The sequence below is a fragment of the Nannobrachium achirus genome (genome assembly GCF_963921795.1).
Source record: "Nannobrachium achirus genome assembly, chromosome: 2".
NCBI classification, from domain to species: Eukaryota; Metazoa; Chordata; class Actinopteri; order Myctophiformes; family Myctophidae; genus Nannobrachium; species Nannobrachium achirus.
Genome location: NC_137811.1, coordinates 23,655,345 through 23,672,899, shown reverse-complemented (window position 1 = coordinate 23,672,899; position 17,555 = coordinate 23,655,345). Strand labels below are relative to the sequence as shown.

Sequence of the window (17,555 nt, the reverse complement as noted above, 5' to 3'; positions counted from 1 at the left end):
CACGGACACATTTGTCTGTGTATGTACATAATGATGACCCCTGCCCACCGCCGCACATGGCATTTATGACGTACAATTCATCACCAGACATGAAGAGGTCTCAGTTGGTTGTGTATTTATTGAGTTACAGCAGAGTTGATGTAGAAAACAAAGGTAAAGCAAGCAGTACTCCACGGTTAGCACCTAAACAGTACAGTATTCCAGATACCTGAACACAAAACTAAAGCAGCAACAGAAGTTCAACCAGCTAACAGCCATACATCCACAGTGCAAAGCAGGGTTAGTCAAGCCAATCAATTCAGGTCATTCTTTTGCCAAATGTGTGAATATTTAACCGATCGTGAAATAAGAATTCAGCCCACCAGGAATGAATTGTATTGAATATCTTTGTTGTTTTAACAAAATGAATTACCCACAACCACTAGCGTGATTTCATACTCAGCTTCATTTGAGAGTGGGCGGGTCTATGGGCTGGAACCAGGCTACACAACCACTGTAAGAAATGGCAATTGACATTTTAAATGCTTACAAAATTGCGACATGAGATTTGCCGCCTGATCATCGCAATTATTCCCAAGCCCACTGTTTAAACTGCAATTAAACATGCAAAAAGCATGTTTGGATGCTGGAATTTATAAAAACAAATCACCTCGACTGATAAGATGGGGTCTACATGGCTTCCCTGTGGATGGAGCTCTGTGATGTTGACGTCAGTCTTGCCCTGTGTGTGCGTTATGTATAAATCCCATCAAGACCCGGAACCACTAACCATTATTTTATGCTTTAACTATTAAAAAATAGCAGATATACAAGCTCACAGCGCGGCACCGAGTGCTGCCCTGCGAGCTTGTAGATCTATTTTTGAAAAGGACATTTGTACTCAAATATTTGCTTCTGGGGGGTCCCTGGAACAGGATATTTTGAGATGGGGTCCACGCCCAAATACATGTAATTTTGGGGGTCCTTGACATGAAAAGGTTCGAGGAAGGATTTAGAAGACGTTTATAGAATCGCGTAAAAAATATATATCGGTGCCGCGCTGTGAGCTTGTATATCTGCTATTTTTCAATAGCTAAAGCATAAAATAATGGTTAAAGTAATAATGCGTTCCTGGTCCTTAATGTATAAACATGTATATATATACAAATCATCCGACCTCAAAGTATTCGAATAGTCGAATATTCGACAGGACTGGTCAAATATATAAGTAAGCAAGAGGCAAACATTGTGAAAATAGCTGATCTACATGCTCACAACGCCTCGTGTTGTGAGGCATTGTGAGCATGTAGATCGGCTATTTTCACAATATTTATCTGTGGAACCGAGTCACATAATACCTACAATTCCAAGTGCTTGTCAGGGTGGGGGTCCACAGTTCAAATGTTTATTTTGGGGGTCACGGCCTAAAAAGGTTTGAGAAGCCCTGGTATCTATAGAGCATTAACAAATTCATCCACCAGGGGCATTGACAACTCATTCTTATGACTTCCTATCTAGCCAAGCTTTATAAACTATATATTTTTTAAAGAAAGAAAAAAAAAAGCGAATATTCGACTTCGGTGAACAACGTCGAATAGTGACTTTGCTATTCGAATATTCAAATATTCTAATATTTGGTGAATGTCCTACTGGCAGCGTGTACAAAAAAGTGGTTTGCAGGAGTAGCCGTGGACACCCAGATGGACCCTCTTCTAGACAGCTCGCCCCCCCCTAGGAGCCATGCCGTAAACATCAGTAGTGGTGTCATGCTCTACTCATCAAACTAATAGCGTATTGAACCTAACCCTGCTTCACATACTGGGAAACATCTCAATTCAGCCAGACAGCTAGAGAGAAGATAGGGAGGGAGGGAGGGGGTGTTCAAATATCACAGCTGAACAAAATGTACTTATTTATTGTTTTTTTTTTTAAACAAGAATTTGAGTCAGTTTATATATCGTGTTGGATATGTACTGTAAGTGCCTTGACATGTCGAGTCAAGAAAATGTCCCAAGTTTTCAAAACAAACAGAATTACTAGAGAAAATGAAAAGATTACAGATGTATTTCGCTCAGTTCTGATGTTCTAAATAAAATAAAAAATGTTTCCAAAAACGTTATGTCAGACAACAGAGCTGACAAGGCAGCATGGTGTGACTGGTCAGACATTCAGACACTCCTCAACGCAGTGTTGCATCATCGCTAATTATGAAAAAAACTAAAACTAAAAACATTCAGGAACATTTCAGCTTCTTGAACATACCCCCAGTCCTGAAGCAAGGAAGCAGCAGTTGATTGTAAGAATACTAAAAGGAATTAGAGAAACATCATGTACAGTGCATTAACCTGCCATAAAAACTGACATCCATTTATCCAGGGCCGCCCACTTTGCCTCGTTAATAATCCCAGCGTTCGTTATCTCGCCTCGTTTTCTCAGCGAGCAGGCTGTGGTCGTCTTTAAACTGCCCAAAACCCTGTCCTTTCCTTGTAACCGCTCCTTCATCTCCCACTTTTGAGGCTGGTTAAGTGTCTTTAAAAAAACATTTCAAGGTACAAGCAAAGGTCACGCCTTCAGACAATTCAAAGACCCTCTTTACGACAATGAAGATGACATGGCCTATTGTTGTGAGAAGAGCTGTTATTACCAGTCCATGCAAATATAAGTGCCATTAATGAGCAGCCTGTAGTTTTGAATTTCCAAAATATGACTGAATATTACCAACTGACATGGTAGGCTATTATACGCCATGACCTAAAAAAAAAAAAAACATTCCTCCTTTTTGGGGCACCTGTTCAAAGACTTTTATAAATGTAACAAAACCTGCCATCCCCAGCTAAATTGTACAAAGGTCATTTTTGCAATACAGAAAAATATTTACAAGGGCCCTTTTTTCTCTCTCTTTTTTTTTCCTTAGAAGTGTAGTAGTAGTAATAATAATAAGAACAATGCATCAAGTCCAGCTTTGGCACTCTTCCGTCAGCCTCTGCAACACACCATCAGTGCTCCTCTCAACAGTGTGGAACTAACTGCCAAAGTCCACGGTGCTTTGTGATGACATCACAAGCAGAGTGTAAGATCGTTGGTTCCAGATTCAGCCATCTTTGAGTCGTCTTCATGGTGACTCAGCTGCCAGTGATTCCCACTACATGAAAAAGAATCACATAAGAGCAAAACAATATCTTTGGTAAAGTCATAATACAGTTACATCATAATATTGTACACTAAAGCTGCATTTAGTTCCAACTAATACAGGTACACAGAGGTGTAATTTCAGAAAGAAATAGTGGGTGGCAAAGAATAAGTTACCACAGCCCCATTTCTGAAATAGTGGATCTACAAGCTCTCAACACCACACTATTTTCACTATTCCTTTGGGGGCGAAAAGAGAAAATGTTTGAAAATGTTCCCCTATAATGACATTCCCAAAACAGGGATGCCACGTTGAAAGTGGTTAATAAATTAATAGTTGTATTAAACAATAAAAGGCTTGTCTAAATGACAAGTGTCACATGTGGAAATCAGAAATCAGATTAATCTGCTAAAACAATTCAGAGATGGGGACAATATGTATAAAATAATTTAATTTGAACACTAGGGGGTGGCAGTTACCATCCCCATATGACCCAAATTACCCCCTGTATACAGGGACAAGGCAAGAAAAAGTATTTAGCCGGTCAGTTGCTTGTCGTATATTATGTAAATGGACGCCAACAAATGCGTGACATTTATGACCCTCGAGGAGTCCTAACCAGTTAGGATTTAAAATGTTTTTAATTTTGTCAGACCCGGTCTGCTTATGGGGCGAGTAATGTAAAAGAAAATGTGTAAAGGCAGAAATAAGAAATATATTCCAACTCTGGCTGTTTGGACGAGAGCTCCCTGCGCTTTCAGCTGGGGGAAAAAAATGCATTGGTTTACACATGGCCTTAGGGAGGGACAATATACACCTTTAGGATTCTTTTGAATACACGTTGTGTATTGTTTTTCATTATGTCAGCGAATTGTCAGCATAGGTCTGCAAAACTTCAACCTGATAGGTGGTCTATTCAACATAACAACATAACTGATACATCCTCCTATGTGGACAGAGGTTTTAAGGAAAGGTTTATGCTTCGTTTTCCCATCTCCAACTCTATGAAATGTGTATATTTCTCATTGATCTCGCCTTGCATTTCTCTTCAGCAGGACAAGCGACATGGTTCAATGCTGCTGGCAGCTGACGCTCTTGTTTCTGTTTTACAGCGACGTGAAACGGATTTCCTCGTTATTGCCAACAGAAGCGGTCGTGTGTAACATGACATTTGAAATGAGTTACAGTGAGAGCCAAGCGCTGGAGAAGCCCACCGTTGTGTTCATATGTAACCCAGAATCAGGGACAGGACACATGTACAGTGGAAAGGTGTGAAGGCGTCTCCTTAGGAAACAGTTCCTGCTTTTACTGTTTTAAATTGGGGGATATTTGTCGCTGCATGTATTCCTATGGGGCTTTTAAGCCGTGACATCATTTTGTAGTCAGACCTCCAAGCAGATTTATTGTCAATATCTGTCCCTCGCTATTTCAACAGATCTGAGACAAAAATAACGACTAAAGTATAATTCTACCACTTTCCTTTCAACAACAAAGAGAAGAAAAATTAGTAAATAGTAAAAAGATTCCCTTTTTTAGGGGCCAAAAGTTCTCCTCTGCCTACAAAATGATGTCAGACTTAACAGCCCTATGGTCTGGGGGAGGCGGCACCTGTTGGGCGGGAGGAGTAGGACGAAGGGGTAGGAATTAACCCATTTAGGCCTAGAATTATTGAATGATTTAGCTATTGAAAAATAGCAGATATACAAGCTCACAGCGCGGCACCGAGTGCCACGCTGCGAGCTTGTAGATCTGCTATTTTTGAAAAAGTCGTGAAAATGTGTGCAAATCTTTGAATATGTGTATTTTTAAAGCGAACGTTTGTAACTCAAATTTAGCTTCTGGGGGGTCTCTGGGGACTCAATATTTTGAGATGGGGTCCGTGGCCAAACACGTCATTTTGGGGGTCCTTCACATGAAAAGGTTTGAGAGCCACTGACATAGTAGTATCAGTTAAGTGAAAAGGACCTTTTCTTTGACGATGGCTAGCCAGATTGCTGACATAGAAACATACGTTTTTCATACTGTGTGCGCATGTACAGTATGTTTTCACACAGTAAAAGCAAGAACAGTTTCCCAACGTTTCCGTTTCCCTTCACAATTTTCCACTGTACATGTGTCCTGTCCTTGATTCGGGGTCCTTGGAACAATTTCACTCTCCTCTCTGTGAGGGCGTGCATGTCGGCTGCCAAACACATGGTGATCAGGCTGTCAGAACCTCTTTCTATCAGCCCGGCATGTGATATTTTAAAAAGACCAATCGGGGAGTAATTACAGACTTCAAACTTCCTGAAGGTCTGGAGGCTGCAGCTGCAGAATCTTAAAGGAATAGTTCACTATTTGTAGGGTTGTATGTTGTATGTATGTATTCTATGAAAGAAAATGTTATACTGTGCAGTAGGGTCTAGGAAACGTAAGAAATTTCTTTTAACTTTGGTTCATAAAAAAAAAGAGAGAATTGCTATCTGAAGACCCACTATAAAATGGGGCAGGCAACAACTGCAATTTGTCAATATGGCCAATGGAGAAGGTGTATTTTATTCCCTCACAGCAGTATTTAAAGTTTTATCTCAATATTCTAACCCAGAGGCGTCATTTCAGAAAGAAATAGGGGGTGGCAAAAATAGGTTACCACTTAAGCCCCATTTCTAAAATGATGAAATGGTCGTCCCCAAAACTGGGATGCTACGTTGAAAGTGGTTAATAAATTAATGGTTGCACACAATAAAACACTAACTGAATTATAATACATGTCACATGTAGATGGACGGGCATCGATCGCGATTGAAATCAGATTAATCTACAAAAAACAATCGAGATTTGGGTACAATAATATGCATAAAATAACAGAATTTGAGGTTAAACATGAACACTATAGGGGGAGGCAATTGGTGGCCATCCCCTGATGCCCCAAATGAGTTAGTCAGTGACTCTTCCTGTTGTAACCTACCTACACTATCAGCCAGTGACTCTTCACTAATGTGACCTACCTACACTATCAGCCAGTGACTCTTCACTAATGTAACCTACCTACATTATCAGCCAGTGACTCTTCACTAATGTAACCTACCTACACTATCAGCCAGTGACTCTTCACTAATGTGACCTACCTACACTATCAGCCAGTGACTCTTCACTAATGTAACCTACCTACACTATCAGCCAGTGACTCTTCACTAATGTGACCTACCTACAGTATCAGCCAGTGACTCTTCACTAATGTAACCTACCTACACTATCAGCCAGTGACTCTTCACTAATGTGACCTACCTACACTATCAACCAGTGACTCTTCACTAATGTAACCTACCTACACTATCAGCCAGTGACTCTTCACTAATGTGACCTACCTACAGTATCAGCCAGTGACTCTTCACTAATGTGACCTACCTACAGTATCAGCCAGTGACTCTTCACTAATGTAACCTACCTACAGTATCAGCCAGTGACTCTTCACTAATGTGACCTACCTACAGTATCAGCCAGTGACTCTTCACTAATGTGACCTACCTACAGTATCAGCCAGTGACTCTTCACTAATGTAACCTACCTACACTATCAGCCAGTGACTCTTCACTAATGTAACCTACCTACAGTATCAGCCAGTGACTCTTCACTAATGTAACCTACCTACACTATCAGCCAGTGACTCTTCACTAATGTGACCTACCTACAGTATCAGCCAGTGACTCTTCACTAATGTGACCTACCTACAGTATCAGCCAGTGACTCTTCACTAATGTAACCTACCTACAGTATCAGCCAGTGACTCTTCACTAATGTGACCTACCTACAGTATCAGCCAGTGACTCTTCACTAATGTGACCTACCTACAGTATCAGCCAGTGACTCTTCACTAATGTGACCTACCTACAGTATCAGCCAGTGACTCTTCCAGGGTGCTCCAAGGCCAGCACGTCAGTGTCTGCTGCCAGTTTTGGTCTGTCCACTCCTCCATCCGTCTCCTCTCCCACCGCCATGGTCACCTTCACCCACCTACCACAAACACACAGTTTAATGTCAGAATGTTTACAAACCGTATTTAAGTGCAAGCTGTAGAATGTCAAAATCAATTATTTGAATTTAATTTTAGTTGAACTCATAGAAATGCATTTGTCCAGCATTATGTCACTTAAACAAGCTGTGACTTAAGTTATGTTAATTGTACCGTATGTTATGCTATTATATACAGTATTCAACTCTGGCCTCCAATTTAGTTATTGCCAATACCCCCATACTGTTTGATATGGGTAGGGTGTAGACTAGTCACTAGACAACCACGTCTCATCAGATGGGACACATGGTCACTTGTTTTCACCTGACAGTGAGGAGGTTCATTGGGAGGGCATGACATGTGCAGTCTCCATATATGGGCATAAAAGGTATTTGTTCCCCTGGCATCACAGGGATCTCCATATCTCCATATATGGGCATAAAAGGTATTTGTTCCCCCTGGCATCACAGGGATCTCTCTAACAGGGCATCATTAATATTGATGACATCAGGGAACTCCATATATGGGCATAAAAGGGATTCTGTTAGTGTGGCATCACAGTGAAGCCAGAGCGTGATGTCAGAGCGGCAAACCCATTCTGGTAGAGTGGTTCCCCTGACATCACAGTGACATCAGAGCATGATGTCAGAGCGGCAAACCCATAGTCGCAATTGTTTCAAACCAGAACATGAATCGGTTGTCAAGATTATACAGTTCCAATGGGAGTTCCACTTCAACCATGTTATAAGAAAAAAATATATACATAAATAAATCTGAAATAATGTCTCTACATGTTTAATTAAAAATCAAACCTCGGTTCGAAGTGAAGCGGTGAATCTTAGTATAGAATTGTCTGGAGAGCCGGTATGACAGCCGGTATAATAGGTTTTAAAAAAATATATAAAAAGTCCTGCTTGCTGGTCTCTTAGTTGTTTGTCAACTGCATCCCTCTATAATTATTTCAGTTTCTGTTATCTTTGTGGCCTACTAAATTTTTCAACTTCTGCTAGATTTTCAATGTATTTACTCTTGTCTGCCTTAATGCTCCTTTTTACCATTCTGTTAGCATCTGTATATTCTTATTGTGCCTTTGCTTTTGCTCTTATGCGGCTATTTGTCATTGCTGCAATAGGTGAGACCTATTGCATGTACAAGACAGATAAAACCTGAAGGCCAAATTATCATGTGAAGCTTGACCAATCCTCAAAGTATCCATTCATCTGACCGGGAGGGACACCGCACACATGTTCTGGACGTACAGGACAGATAAAGCCTATTCATTCTGAACTGAAATGACCATATATGGACATGGGACACACATTTTGCTTTTTGAAAAAGCCTATTCATTCTGGACTGATATTTTGCACGTACGGGACAGGAAAAACCTGTTCATTCTGGCCTGGAGTGACCATATATGGACATGAGGTGACATACATTGTGTTTTTGAAAAACCCTGTTCATTCTGGACTGAGATCACCATATATGGTAATTAAACGGACATTCTGTTTTTGAAAAAGCCTGTTCATTCTGGACTAAAATGACCATATATGGGCGTGATACACACAAAGCCACTCATAGGAAGCGGTTTTCACCGCTTCAAAAATTCAAACAGTGAAAGAGTAAGCTGGCTTTGTTTTGGTGCTGACTCATGCACACTGCAATATGAGTCCGAGTAGAGGATTCATATTGCGTATTGATCAGGCGATGAATACGAGAGGGAGACAATCTCTCTCTTTCTCTCTCTCTCTCTCTCTCTCTGTCTACCCACCTCCCTTTGTCAGCAGTGTTTGGGCTCATGTGGCCTGGACTGGGCAGGCTCAGGTCCGTCACGCTGTGGCTCAGTCTGTTAGTAAACCACTGGACTATGTCCTGGTTGGACAGCTTGGCTGCTGGCTTCGTCCCAGCCTCATCACCAACCCCCAGGGCTGCAGAAGAAGAATGAGAAACAGTGCAATGTCATTGTGGTGCCTAAAATGCAGTGGTGGACAAAGTACTCACATTTTTTACTTAAGTAAAAGTATCAATGTAGAAATACTCGGTTACAAGTAGAAGTCCGGAATTCAAAATGTATTGAATAAAAAGTATAAAAGTATTGGCATCAAAATGTACCAAGAACCAAAAGTAGAAAGTACTCGTTATGCAGAATGTCCATTTCAAGTTTTCAAATGTATAAAAATCTTTTGGAAATAGCAGATCAACTAGCTTACAATGAGTCGCGTCGCGACACATTGTGAGCTTGTAGATCGGCTATTTTCAAATGGCCGAAATGTATATAGGGCTGAAGTGGTTCATGTATGTTTTGTAATAATAATCGAAATCTACAAAATAACTTAAGTTTTAAAATAAATGTAGTGGAGTAAAAGTACAATATTTGGATCGGAGATGTAGTGGAGTAGAAGTAAAAGTATTGGAAATTGGAAATACTCAAGTAAAGACAAATACCTACCAGTACTTAAGTAAATTAACTTTTACTTTACTATACACCACTGAACACTACAATTTCATTGTGGTGCCTAAAAAGAGAAACAAGACAAACAGGGAGAGATTGTTTGATATCCATATTTATTTCCATTATCCTACCTTTCAGGATCTTGGATCCTCGAGGAAGGCTGAGGTTTTTCTCAGTTTTCCCCGTCGATGCAGAGTTCTGGCCATTCTGCTCCTGGCCTCCTTTCTGTTGTTGCCCAACAACAGTCTGGTTCTGGTTCTGGTTGTGGAAGCCGTCCATCCAGTCCAGGAGTCCTCCGGTCTTCAGAGCAGAGCGGTGGTCCTTGAACCACCGGACGATGTCGATGCGTCCCAGCCCCGTCTGGACCTCCAGCTGGCTGTACTCCTCAGGAGACGGCCACTGCGTACGACAGAACACCTGGCCAAAACACATACTTCACATTACTAATACAGTATATCTCTGCTGTCAGGCAGAAATTGTACTACTTTTATTTTTTCTAAACAACACACAGACGGCCCATTTCCTTCTTGATAATGACCAATTGGTTATTACTGTATGTATTCCCATTTATTTTCTTCCAAAACTCTACACTTACATTCTGTACAAGTGCCCATTAAATACTGGCTTTGACCACTGCCAGTCTCACCAAAGCACTTCTTTCCCAACCAGTCTGTCACATAACTAAGACATTAACCCATTAGAACGGGTACAAATTATTGTGTATCATTATTTTATGCTTTAACTATTGAAAAATAGCAGATATACAAGCTCACAGCGCGGCACCGAGTGCCTCGCTGCAAGATTGTAGATCTGCTATTTTTGAAAAATCGTGAGAATTTAAATTTTGACCCGATTCTATAAGTGTCTTTTGAATCCTAAGATTTTTTGAAAAACCTAAGTTTCTATGTCAGCAATCTGGCCAGCCATCGTCAAAGAAAAGGTCCTTTTCACTCAGTTAGTCTGTTCTTGAGAGACTACTATGTCAGTGGTTCTCAAACCTTTTCATGGGAAGGACCCCCAAAATGATATTTATTTGGCCACGGACCCCCATTCAACATATTTAGTTCCAGGGACCACCCAGAACAAAATTTGAGTTATAAACGTTCGCTTTGAAAATACATATTCAAAGATTTGCACACATTTTTACGACTTTTTCAAAAATAGCAGATCTACAAGCTCGCAGCGCGGCACTCGGTGCCGCGCTGTGAGCTTGTATATCTGCTATTTTTCACTGGTTAAAGCATTCAATAATTCTAGGCCTAAATGGGTTAAGGTCAAGTGACCAGGTGCAATATCATAACATCGCCCTGCGCGACATTGGCCGTCGTGTCTCACGCTTACCTCTCTGAGGAGGGCGAGCGAGTGGCTGGCGATGGGAACGGGGCTGGTGGAGGCCGAGAGGACGGGGGGATGGGGAGAGGAGGAAGAGGAGGAGGAGGTGAGGATGGGAGGCGAAGCGGAGGACGAGAGGAGCGGCGGCGGATGAGGGGAGGAGGCCGTGAGCACGGGAGGGGAGGACGACGACGACGAAGAGGAGGAGGAGGAACAGAGGACAGGCGGGTGAGTTTTCACGTCCTGCTGTTCGTGATGAGAAGCACCATTGAGCAGCAACCCCCCCGTCCGCTCCAGCCTCTCCTCTGTGCTCTTGGAAGCCATGGTGAGCAAGGCCTTCTCCATGTTGTCCCTTAGGGCTCGGCGCTCCGAGAACCAGCAGTCCACCTCCGTCTTGGAGAGCCGCGTCTGCAGGGCTAGCTGGTCTACGGTGGGGACAGAGTTGGGAGAGCACCTTAGGACAGTGGTCCTCAACATTTTCAGGCCGCGACCCCAAAATAATCATATTTTAACTGGGGACGCCACCACCCCGACGAGCACTAAGAGTTGAAGAATTGCATTTTGTATAACATGGTTCTATTGTGAAAATAGCAGATCTACATGCTCACAACGCCTCGCATTGCGAGGCGTTGTGAGCATGTAGAGCGGCTATTTTCAAAAGAGCCGACGTAGTGGACTACGGTGGCTCAAAGGGGACTTTGGATGAAATATACACAACACGTATTTGGCAAGATTTCAGAAAGTACAAACACTGTGAACAGTATCGTGATGCAGATCGTGAAATCTTTCTTTGAACAATACAAATAAACGATTTAGCGTTTCACCCCACCGTGCGTGATCAGAGCTGTGGTGGACTTGAGATGAAAAAAATACATTTTAATAAAATATCACTCGCCCTGGGATATGATGACATCAGATTAAGATAATAAAAACACCAGTCCGGAATTCTCCTTTAACACATTGGCCGCCATTTTAACATTGACTGTTTGGCTCTCCTGCCATTTTGTTTAATGAAAAATTGTATACATTTTTTTTATATTGACATTTTTCCTAAATTCTGTATTATTTTGACAATGTCCTACAGTACCTGAAATGAAACAAGACAACCTCTAGTCTCACCAAAAAATAAAATAAATAAATAAAAAGCTTTTTTTTCTATAGTTGCAGCCATCTCAAAATAGCCATTTTTGACCAAAATCCAGCTATAATTGAAAAAACTGGAGATATTTACCTTTTTGTGATCGATCGCTTTTCAAGTGGATAATTCAGTTGATATTTGAATTTATGGCGTCAGGCACTTATCAGATAAGTGTACTAGTGTAATAAGTGTAATTGTGTAATAGGGCAATAACTGGAATAGTGTAATAGGGCTGTAATAGGTCACCTCTTGCCCTTAGGGCGTCATACTGACTTCACAGAAATAGAAATAAGCTTTTTACCTTTTATTCAACATTCAAGTGTTTTACTTTGCACAGATCACATTTTGACACACACACACACGCACGCGCACACACACACACACACACACACACACACACACACACACACACACACACACACACACACACACACACACACACACACACACACACACACACACACACACACACACTTATAACTTATAACTTTATATAAGGCAAGGCCTATGTGTATAACTGTAAATATGTTCCCCATATTCAATTGTTTTTATTTATTTGTGGCACTTGCTTTGGCGATGTAAACGTAGCCTATGTTTTCTCATGCCAATAACGTTCCTTTGAATTGAATCGCTCTCATGCTCTGTTGATTGATGTGCGCAAACTGCTGGCTGCATGGCCTCAGTGGCCTGTAGAGAACTGATTGGGACAATTTGCCCTGCTTGTTGCTGATCCGTTCTGGGTCTATACCAGATGCGGAAACGTGTCTTGCATGTATCTGAGTGTTACATAACCGGATACAGTAGGCGGGCTTTAGAACAGAGCACACTCATTATAGTCTATGAGCACACTGCTGCGATGTGCGATCACGCTAGATGGTTCCAGGAGCGCTGCACGTTTAGACGTTCTCTTCTCAGGCTGCGCGCTCGTGCACGGCGCGCCTCAAATGCACATGCCTGCATGCGCGCGCGCATCGCGCGTGCACAGCAGGGAAAACCTAGCGAAGCTAAACAGTAGGCCTACTTTGGAAACAGAGCTGCCAAATGATGATCGTCGCGTTTGCTTTTTCTTACTCGTTGAAACGATTATCGTGCTTGTGATGCGGCTGATGCGACGAGGCGTTGTGTGCTTGTAGATCTGCTATTTTCAGTACTTTTGTTACATGGAGTTATATGGACCTTGGACGCGACCCTTTCATCAGACTGGAATATTATCCACCAAAACAACAGTACGTTTAGGATGGAAACAGAGCTGCCAAATGATGATCGTCGCGTTTACTTTTCTTACTCGTTGGAGGACACTCGTGAAACGATCATCGCGCTTGGGATGAGGCGTTGTGTGCTTGTAAATCTGCTATTTTCACTACTTTTGTTGGAGTTATATGGGCGCGACGCGTCGCTTTTCTTCAGACCAGAAAAGCCTGACCGAGGACTTCGCCGGGGGGTATTTTCTCCTCTCCTCTCCCGCGAGCAGGGCTTGAAGATCGGATTGGTAGTCGAATGGACCGGCGCTGCATCAGGTGATTCTATGTGTTTGTACTGTAGTGGGTTGTTTGGCTCAGAGGCTGAGGATCTGTTCAAATGCTTCATTATTTTATACTTTTGCTATTGAAAAATAGCAGATCTACAAGCTTGCAGCGCGACACTCGTTGCCATGCTGTGAGCTTGTATATATCTATTTTTGAAATCCCCCTATGAAGACAATTCGCCGCAGTGAATCCTTGTACCCACTGGGTACAAGGATTCACTGTGGGCCACCCATGAATTTTCTTCATAGGGGGATTTCAAAAATAGATGTATACAAGCTCACAGCATGGCACCGAGTGTCGCGCTGCAAGCTTGTAGATCTGCTATTTTTCAATAGCAAAAGTATAAAATAATGAAGCCCCTTCCACCTTGGGCCCTAGTAAATCAGACTCAGTCCCACTTTTCCCTTGTGACGCTCCTGCTGATCTGATCTTCTGATCTTCGTTGTTGTGTGGCTGCCTGGGACATAATATTTTGTTGTCGAGACTTTGGGGGTTATGATGAAGCTGTGTGTTGTTGGCCAATGAGGCAGGTCATGGCTTTCCAAGTGAACATTTTACTGGATTTTGTTTGATTTGTGCAAAATGGTCTCAGATCCAGCTGCTCCGTTGTCGCTTCTGCCAGCCCCTTCACCAGGCATGTACACACATAGACATCAAAGGGGGCTTGAGCCCCTGCCCCTGAGGGCTGCATTCAATAGAATTGTCCACCAAAAGGCCCCTTTAGAAATGTCAGCCCCTGCCTCTCTAAATATTCTCTGCACATCCCTGCCCCACATCCTTCTACATGCGTGTGCCCAGTGTGTCGCTGATTGCACTCTGCGGGCTGCGCTCTGCCACGCTAAATGCATTCACTGTGATTTATTGGGAGTTTTATTCATTTCTATTGAGATTTATACGTTATTACACTCTTGTTTTCAAACACACTTACTTTGATGAGTGATATCTTTGGTTCCTTATATGACAGAAAGCTCAAAATTTTTCACGGGCTGCAGAAGAATGTAATTAAACATTACATTATATAAAAGCAAATTCTCGGGACTATCGGGCCTGGCGGGGAGCGACATTGGAATTTTCTCGGGACTATCGGGGGAGGCGGTCAATGTGTTAACAGTACATAATCAACTCTGCGGCTCATTACTTCCCATCTTTCCTGTCCCTCCATCCAATGATGATAAAAAACTAATATTATGTTATGTTATATAACAGGCTTCTCACCAAGCTCTGCCTCGGTTGGCAGGTCGCTCTTCTGGAAGCTCTCTTCCATGGCCTTGAGCTGCTCTGATGACTTCCCCTTCACCCTCTCCAGCAGGGGGAAGTGGCTGGGAACCATCTTCCTACCAGGACCCTCCTTGGATGCATGCGTCATCTCTGCCTTAACTAGCACCGGTGGCTGAGGAGCACCTTGGATGGACACAGACACATGTAGAAAATTACATTTTTTGCCATGGACATTCAAATGAGCGGACGTCTAATATTACCAGAAACACAAAGAGCTGGCCCTGAATGACCAGTACAGGACTGTAACTCTGAGTGCACTCTGTGTACAAATGGGTCCATTTGTACACACTCAAGAGTTATGGGGTCCTTGAAAATAAAATGTTTGTGAAACTCTAGTACTATTGGACACATATGTGTCATAGTAAATCAGTGTGATACATATTCTGAAGAAAACTTGAGACTTGAAATTCAGTAATTGAGTATTATAATCAAAATAATTGTTATTATTATATAATAGTCCTGTGCCCGGGGGGGTGTGCACAGTATCTGAGGGATTGAATGTAGGAGTCTCAGAAGTAATGTTGGAGTGCCCGTTGCGCAGATCTTTATGCCCTTTATATGTTGTTACATGTTGGAGTGTCTGTTGGGCAGATCTTTATGCCCAATTGCCCATACATGGTGTTCCGTGTCGGGGCCAGTCTGTGATGTCAGTACTATGACGTCAAGAGTACGTAGTATCAGTGATGTCAGCATGCAGATGGTCGGACGGACGGACAGACAGATATCCGCTTAATTAATAGTTAGATGGTGTGTAAAACAGATTATGTTTTAATTTGCCACAGACAAGGACACGTCTCTGCCACAATCACATTTGACTGTGTAGGGACATATTGATGAGCCCCTGGTGAGGACTGATGATTATAAACAATAACGCCAAAGCTGTTATTAATGCTGTAAAACGGAGCCAAGCTGTTAAATCATTTGGGAGTCGAAGGCATCTCAATAATAGGCATCCAGAATGCTGAACCATTTTCTTTATGTCATACCTTTGAGGTTGAGGAGTCTCTGTTCACTGAACCACTTTTTGATCTCTCCTCTTGATAGCCCAGTGGTCTCTATGAGTCTGTAAATCTACCAGAAGAAGACACAATATGACGTTGGACAAGAGGGGAAAAAACTGATAAAAGACATACGGTAATTGGGTGAAAACTGGAAACAACAGAAATGAATCTGTATTATTCGAGTGCCTTGCAAGATTTTCTTAACTTTTTTAAATTTTATTTATTTAATCTAGAAGCTAGAACAAAAAATTGTAACCCACAACTTGATAATTACTGCAATGTGACAATAAAAGGTGAACTTTGGGAAACAAATGAAAACAAAAACAAATCTGTATGTGTCCAAAGTGCCTGCCCTGCACCACTGGGGAAGAACAAACAACACGTCTAATAACACTGGTCCAATGTTACCATGTCTGCAGATTGAGTCCAATCTTTAACTATGTTACCATGTCTGCAGATTGAGTCCAATCTTTAACTATGTTACCATGTCTGCAGATTGAGTCCAATCTTTAACTATGTTACCATGTCTACAGATTGAGTCCAATCTTTAACTATGTTACCATGTCTACAGATTGAGTCCAATCTTTAACTATGTTACCATGTCTACAGATTGAGTCCAATCTTTAACTATGTTACCATGTCTGCAGATTGAGTCCAATCTTTAACTATGTTACCATGTCTGCAGATTGAGTCCAATCTTTAACTATGTTACCATGTCTGCAGATTGAGTCCAATCTTTAACTATGTTACCATGTCTGCAGATTGAGTCCAATCTTTAACTATGTTACCATGTCTACAGATTGAGTCCAATCTTTAACTATGTCACTATGTCTTCAGATTGTGTATGAAGCCGCACAAATCACAATGAAGTGTTCAGTGGTGAAACTAACTGCACAATATAGGGAAGCTGCTTGTCCTAAAAGAATACTTTAACACCGCCCCCAACATATGCTTTCAGCGTCTGTGGCGTGACCCCAAAAACAAATACAATTCCACTCCATTCCTACCTCCTCTTCCTCAGGAAAGGGACATTGTGTGTAGCTGGCCCTTAGCACTGACAGCTGTTCAGCAGTTTTATTGGGGTCAACAGTAAAACTTAGCAGCTTGGGTGACACGGTCCTGGATGTGGCAGCAGACGCCTGGATGGTTTGAATGATGGAGGGCCGTTTCGATTCTGCGGCGACTACAGGAGATGGTAGGGGTCGTTTGAGGGACTGCGCGACCTGTGGTAAACGTAGCGAGAATTCATTAGAAAACTACAGCTGTAAATTGGTGATTTGTCTGATAAGCCAAGAGGTAAAATAGAACCTGGCCGACATGTTGCTAAGTAGTATCATAATAGATCGCAGCAGGGACAACATCCTTATGTAGGCCACCCCGGAAGTTAAGATTTTCAAAGCAATAAATGCTAAAGCATTTTATGAACTTTTGCATAAAATAAGCTCTGTAGCAAACAATGGCTTGAGTTTCAGAATTCACGGTTGAGATATTAACGCTTCCAGTGCCAGCCCCTAGAGGGCACCAAAGAATGCCAGGGTTTGTCCCATAGGCGAGCGTATTAGCATCTGGGGACTCACGTTGCAGTGACGCGCGTGCTCACGTTCGTGCACGTCATGGAAAGGTCCCGGATGAAAATGGCTACACAATAGCTATTAGCATTTTCTCATTTTAAAGATCATTTTTCGGCGATTTCGCCGTAAATAAACCTCGCGCCGCCTCCCTAAAAACACA

The 17,555-nt window shown here is 42.1% G+C and overlaps 1 protein-coding gene across 1 annotated transcript in view; it reads right to left on the bottom strand.

Moving 5' to 3' along the window:
- Positions 1-1,382: 1,382 nt before the first annotated feature.
- The window catches only part of zhx2a (zinc fingers and homeoboxes 2a), a 34,996-nt gene continuing 18,823 nt past the window's right edge, over positions 1,383-17,555 (bottom strand). The window contains exons 6-13 of the mRNA XM_080753031.1: positions 16,832-17,047; positions 15,810-15,894; positions 14,761-14,946; positions 10,891-11,306; positions 9,681-9,966; positions 8,869-9,025; positions 6,977-7,102; positions 1,383-3,121 (exon numbers count right to left, since the gene is read on the bottom strand). Coding sequence (XP_080609157.1) covers positions 6,985-7,102; positions 8,869-9,025; positions 9,681-9,966; positions 10,891-11,306; positions 14,761-14,946; positions 15,810-15,894; positions 16,832-17,047 — 1,464 coding nt within the window. The 3' untranslated portion in view covers positions 1,383-3,121; positions 6,977-6,984. The remainder of the gene's footprint in view (positions 3,122-6,976; positions 7,103-8,868; positions 9,026-9,680; positions 9,967-10,890; positions 11,307-14,760; positions 14,947-15,809; positions 15,895-16,831; positions 17,048-17,555) is intronic.